Source organism: Nycticebus coucang, chromosome 6 (assembly GCF_027406575.1).
Source record: "Nycticebus coucang isolate mNycCou1 chromosome 6, mNycCou1.pri, whole genome shotgun sequence".
NCBI lineage: Eukaryota > Metazoa > Chordata > Mammalia > Primates > Lorisidae > Nycticebus > Nycticebus coucang.
In genome coordinates, this window is record NC_069785.1 from 6449355 (window position 1) to 6455354 (window position 6000).

At 50.0% G+C, this 6000-nt stretch overlaps 1 protein-coding gene across 3 annotated transcripts in view; it reads right to left on the reverse strand.

Moving 5' to 3' along the window:
- ABHD12B (abhydrolase domain containing 12B) overlaps nucleotides 1–4548 on the reverse strand; it is a 58537-nt gene extending 53989 nt beyond the window's left edge. For all 3 annotated transcript variants that reach the window (XM_053596235.1, XM_053596236.1, XM_053596237.1), the window contains exon 1: nucleotides 4435–4548. In XM_053596235.1, the coding sequence (XP_053452210.1) occupies nucleotides 4435–4520 (86 nt within the window). In that variant the 5' untranslated portion in view covers nucleotides 4521–4548. The remainder of the gene's footprint in view (nucleotides 1–4434) is intronic.
- Nucleotides 4549–6000: the final 1452 nt, after the last annotated feature.

A 6000-nucleotide genomic window follows, 5' to 3' on the forward strand; every position in this document is an offset into this window, starting at 1 on the left:
ACCCAAAGTAGGAGGCAGCAGCAGACGAGTGATGACTTGCCCATGAGGGGTCACTAATGCCACCTGCGTCTCCAGCCATGTCTCTGGTGAGTGTCAAAAGTGTCTCTGCCAGGCACGATGGCTCACACCTATAATCCTAGCACTCTGGGAGGCCGAGGCAGGTGGATTGCCTGAGCTCACAGGGTTGAGACCAGTCAGAGCCAGATAATTGACATGCCTTTTTTATTAAAAAAAAAAAAAAATGTTAGAGCAAGACCCTGTCTCTAAAAATAGCCGAGCATTGTGGTGAGCACCTATAGTCCCAGCTACTCGGGAGGCTGAGGCGAGAGAATCACTTGAGCCCAAAAGTTTGAAGTTGCTGTGACCTCTGACAACACAGCAGTCTACTGATGACAACAAAGTGAAAAAAAAAAAAAAAAAAGGGTCTCCTACCTTTGAGAGATGAGGAATACAAGTCAATGTCATCATCTCCTGGTCCTGGTTTTTCTCCACATTATTCATTAAATAAATTCCTTTCCCTGTTGTGAATGATCCATGTAATCAAACCATAAAGCCTAAAAAGCACTGCCAATGAATTGTTTCCATCCCCTACTCTGATTTCTCTGCTAGACTGAAGGCATTTTAGAAGATAATTATTACCTTTGATTTGCTAAGGGGACACTGGAAAGGTAAGTAACCTCCCCAAGGTTACAAGCCAGTGAATGGCAGAGCCACCCGTCCAGGTTAGTCTGAGCCCAGTGTCCTACAGTGATCTCCAGCAAGCTGTCACTGGCCTGGTGAATTCCCAGGCCTTCCATGGAAGCAAAAATGGATCCCAGGAACAAGGCCGGCCTCTGGCAAAGTTCTTTTCCCAGAGAGTGTTGTTTTAAGACCCTCTTCTGCACCTGTGCCCAGCCTTACCCTCCCCACTGCTGTGTCCCCAGGATAACAAAGCGGCTAGAGAAAGACCCCTTCAAAACTTAATTCTAACCCACGTGTTAATAACTTAAAAGTCAGAGCACTTATATGTGTTTGCAAGTGGCAGGAAGGGAGAAGATAATGAACTTCTGATGAATTTCAAGCAGTTCTGCAGGAAGTGGAAAGGGGGCGGTGGCTCACTCTTCAGATACAGCACACCCCACCAGGCAAGGGCCTACTCAGAAAATCAGCAAGAAAGAAATGAAAGTGGCTGTTTCATAACACTTTAAAATTAACCCCAGGAAGGCAGCAGGAAGGAGAGAACATTGTTATTCTTATTTTAGAGATAAGAAAGAAATCAAAACCTAAAGAAGCCACTTTGAGCCACAGATCAAGCCAAAGTGGACAGGAGTGAACATGAGTCTGAACTGTTAGGTCCTGCCTGGCTCCCTGCGCTGCAGCCGCTGCCTCCATCTCCCGCTAAGCAGGCCTTTGAAGGTAGGCAGGGCTGCCACCCGCTAAGTTAGCTTTTGAAGGTCTGCTTGGGAGGCAGAGGTGGTAGAGGGAGATGTGTTTCTGTTTTTAAGGAATAATTCATACAGACCCATCTCTCAAATAGCTCCAGGCACTTCTGTGGGAAGCGCTGTGAGAAGACAGCAGAGTGACCAGATCCCTTCCAGCATCAATAATGCAAAGCCACTTCTTTTAACCAGGGGGTTGTCAATTTGACTTCCCCTGATCAGTACGGGATCAAAAGTCACCAGTGGCTAATAGACCTTATTCTAGCAGAGATGCAGTTGCAGCCCAATCCTCGCTCACGGCCAGCCACATCAAACAGCCACCTTGGGGCTCTGCCATTCTTCTGCCTCCCTTTGATCAGCGCAGCTACAACCACACAGCATCCCATAGGGGCCACAGACCGTAACCGGATGGTTCTCACTGATGAGATCTGGTGTGTGAGTCACTACAGGGCAGATTGTTCACTCTCAGAGGTATCTGCACGTCAATTTTCAGAAGCCCAAATCTAATCACATTTAGCAGCACAGTTGTTTCAAACATTAAGACATGTTGTACATCCAACCTATATCAGTTCAACATTCAGCCTAAGTGTGGTGGACCCCAAGCACCAGGTGACACCCAACCAAATCCTTTCCTTCCTTCACACCTACTCAAGTGTCTCTTTTTCTTCAAAGCCTTTCTGGACAGTCCTGCCCACGGTGACCCTTCCTCTCTGTTCACCCCTCCCACAAATTATAACTGGGGCCTGTGTTTGACTGTGAATTTCTCTTTGATACTCTTCCCATCACACTGTGCCAGGTCCCCAGCGACAAGAACATGGCATACCCCACTCCAGCCAGGGCTGAGCTCAGCAAGTATTTGTTAACCCACAGGTTGAAAATTGAAGGAAAAAATTTTCTTTTGTAAGAGAAGCAACATTTGTTAGTAGCTTTGAGGAAAAGAGGAAGGGCTTCATTTTCTTTTTTGACTTACAATGCCAGCTCCCCAGAGCAGGGACTTTTGCCTGTTTTATTTACCATTATGTGCTCAAAAAATAGCAAAGAACTAAAACCATGGAAAAAATGAATACATTTATCAGCCCACGCACAGGTGTTTTCAGAGCACTCTCTGGGATTGTGACAATTTGGGATGAAATGGGGTAATAAGAAGGAAAATAGACCTTTAATTTCCCCCAATTTCTTTCCTGAGCATGTTTTCCACATTTCTAATTTAAAGAAATCCAGGTGCAAGTGGAGACTTACTCTCCCAGGCCCACCTGCTACAAGCATCAACTTGATCTGACAAAATTTTTATAAAATAAATAAATAGATCCCCAAGGCATTAAAAAAATAAATCACTGAAACTATGTGATTAAATGTTCTCCTGGAGTATCACAACACGTCCCCATGTTGTGGGGCAATGACAGGCACCTCAAACTCTCCAGGAGGATTTGCTTACCTAAACCAACCTGGCTCCAGGAAACAAAAAGGACTCAGGATGTGGGAATGGGTCTGTGCCTGAGCCCAGCACACTGTGCGTTAGATCAACAGTCTTCTGCAGAGAGGGACTACACTAGCACTTGGTTCTTTCAGGAAGCATCTATTGAGACGTATTTTTTTACTAGTTAGTAAGGCAAGTAATAGATGATCTCCCCGTATCCCACTCCATTATCGACAAAGTGGGTTAATCTCTAAGAGCATGAGCTGCACCTTTGATTCTCCACCTTAAAAATGTCCTTTACTGCCAAACAAATCCTAGATAATCAGTCATCAACTCTACAGAGCTGCTCCCAAGCCCAGAGCCCTGTTAGGAACAGGGCCGTGCAGAGGGGGTGAGACAGGCCAGGGAGGCTTCCTTCATCTGTGTTCACAGCTGCTGCTCCCCGACATCACTGTCAGATCAGCAGCAGCAGTAGCTTCTCAAAGGAGGGTGGATCCTGCTGTCAACAGCACAGCAAGGGCTCTAGGTGGCATCTCCTTACCAGAATCTAATCTCCCTGCTCTGCTTTAAAATTGTCCTCCATGAAACCAGGCCCTGGTGCCAAAATGGTGGGGGTGCTGCTATAGAGAACAGGAAAGAGAGAAGTGGTAGATGCCACATCCCCAGAACCTCCATCTGGGAGGGAATTTGACAAGTGTGGTCAATAAGGACATTCTGCCCGGTATGGAGATGCCCCCCAGAACCGGGAGGCCTGGGCTCCCCACGGCTGAGCCAGCGCGGGGCTGCTCTGAAACTCAGGGGAAGGGAAGGGGAAGATCCCTGTTCCTCACCATTGCTCTGGGCATTCCAAAGTGTCTGGATGTGATTCTTGGATATTTTATAATCAGCACAAATTAAACACAAGGAATAGGAAGGAGAAAGGTAAACAAAAATGTCCATATTTTCCCACACCAACAAAACAAAATACCCAAGCGTCCTGGGCTCTCCCGGCTTCAGCGCCAACAAGCCTGAACATACGTTGCTGGTGGATTCAGGTCGCCTAAGAGCGCTGTTTAAACCAAGGATTCAGGAGAGGGTGAAAGTGAAAAACAGAAACAAAACCCGGCCCAGGATACAAACATTTCAGGGTTAGATGATGTAAGAACATGGCACGGGGATGCCAAGGGTGGTGTCCGCGCGCTCTGCGTTCGCAGGCTCAGGTGCGCAGCTTAGGGAGGCTTCCCGGCCGTTCCCACCCGCTCCGGCCATTGACCTGGGAAGATGCCCTCCAAGACCATGACGTCCTGCCGCACGTGTCATCTGTCACTGTTGGCAGTGCTCCTTGGCGCCGTCCTGTTCGTTAGTGAAGTGGGCAGATAGGAGAGGTCGGTGGAAGTAGTTCAGAAACCTCTACCAATAGTTCCTGCAAAATCCAACCCGGGAGTCGGGCCCGGGCTGGGGCCGAGGCCGAGGATACAGCCCTCCGCAGGCCCCTGGGGGCTGCCAGGTCTCCAGGCAGCCAAAGTGTCTGACAGAGGGGCCCGGCCTGGCTGCGTCCCCACCACAGCCTAGGCGGCCAAAGCGGCGGGACCCCGCCGAGGTAGCCCGGGCGCTACTCACCGCAGGTTCCGCTCCACCATGTCCCACCAGGCGGCCACCGGGCCGCGGGCGGGGGGCTCGGGCGCCCCGCCGTCCTGCGCGTCCATCCCGCCCTGGGTCCGGAGTCGCTGCCACTCGGAGCCGCCGCGGTGCCCGCCCTCCTCCTCAGGCTCCTCCTGCCCTCTTCCTCCACCTCCTCCCGCTCCTCCACCTCTGCGCGCCGGGAGGAGTGGCGACCCGGGCTGGCCAGCAGGTGCGCTGGGGACACGGGCCGGGCTGCGCACGGCCGCCCCACGCACACAGGTGGACGTAGGACAGGAAGGAAAGTGTCCTAGGCTCGTAGCTGGCTATGCGACGCTTTATTTTCTATTTTATTTTTAAGTGATTTCCATTATTCATCTGCGTTGTGCACGCAGGTGCGAGGCCCCCACGGCCAAGTGAAATGGGATTTTACCGCGGGAGCCCTGAAACCGAAGTTGACAGGCGCGGCTTGAGAAGAGGCTGGTGAGGGCACAGCCTTCCTCTGCTGACCGCCTTTCCCTCTCTTTCTGGAGTATCCCCAGCCCCAGTCCTGTCCGCATCACTGTAGAAAGAATGCTTTTGGCTTCGTTTGGTTGAGTAATGGTTTGTGCACAGGGTTATGAACTATACTATTACTTCATGTATCCAAAATTTAAATATATTTATATATATTTAACATATATATTTTTATATTATATATATATTTTTTTGGTGAGTTGTTTATTTAGCAGCACGTAACAGAGCCGCGCCTTTGTGCCAAGGAGTCCAGGCCTTGAGATGACTGGCCCTTGGTTCAGGTGAGATTAGTGATTGTCTTCTGGGAGCAGGCGCTGTCCCTGGACCAGAGCTGCTCCTGGGAAGCCACAGGGCAGGAGTGTGGGTACAAAACAGGAAGAAAAAGAATAAGGTTTTGTTGGGACGCAGTTTGATGGCAGCAGCAAGGCTTTGTCTTGGAAGCAAGGTGCAGCAGCCCAAGAGGAAAAGGTTGGGTTTGGGGTGCCTGCTGGCATGGCAGAGGGCACAGCAGGGGACCGCCAGCCCAGTCACCTATCTACTTGGGGACAGTATAACAGTCTAGAAGAAAGTATCCACATTTTTTTAAGAAAGAGCAATTTTCTTTGAGGACGAAGCCATTTCACAGAACTAGCGGGGAAAGGGGACATTTTGATCACTGCCTCTTTTAATCACTCCGAGAATGTTCATTTTCTGACTCACATCAAGGTGGAAGAAGACCAGTGGTATCTAAGCTGGACTTGGAGCCAGTGGCAGGTGAGTTGCAGGGGCCACACCTACAGGATGAGAATGGTTCAAGCAGATGTCAGTTTCATCCTCAGAGTCCTTCATGGAGTTGGTCTGGACTCTCCCAGAACTTGTTCAGGGAAGCTCTGGATGACACTCTGGGGCCCTGACATGGGCAAATGGGGGGATCAGAGGTGGAGAGCAGAGGCAGGAGGCAAGAAAAACAGCTGCATGTAGTCCCAGAGTCCATTTCCATCTGTTTGTCCAGGTGGGGAGAGGTCAGAGGCCCACCTGCTGGTTGAGCTGACCAAGTTGCAAGCCCCAAGT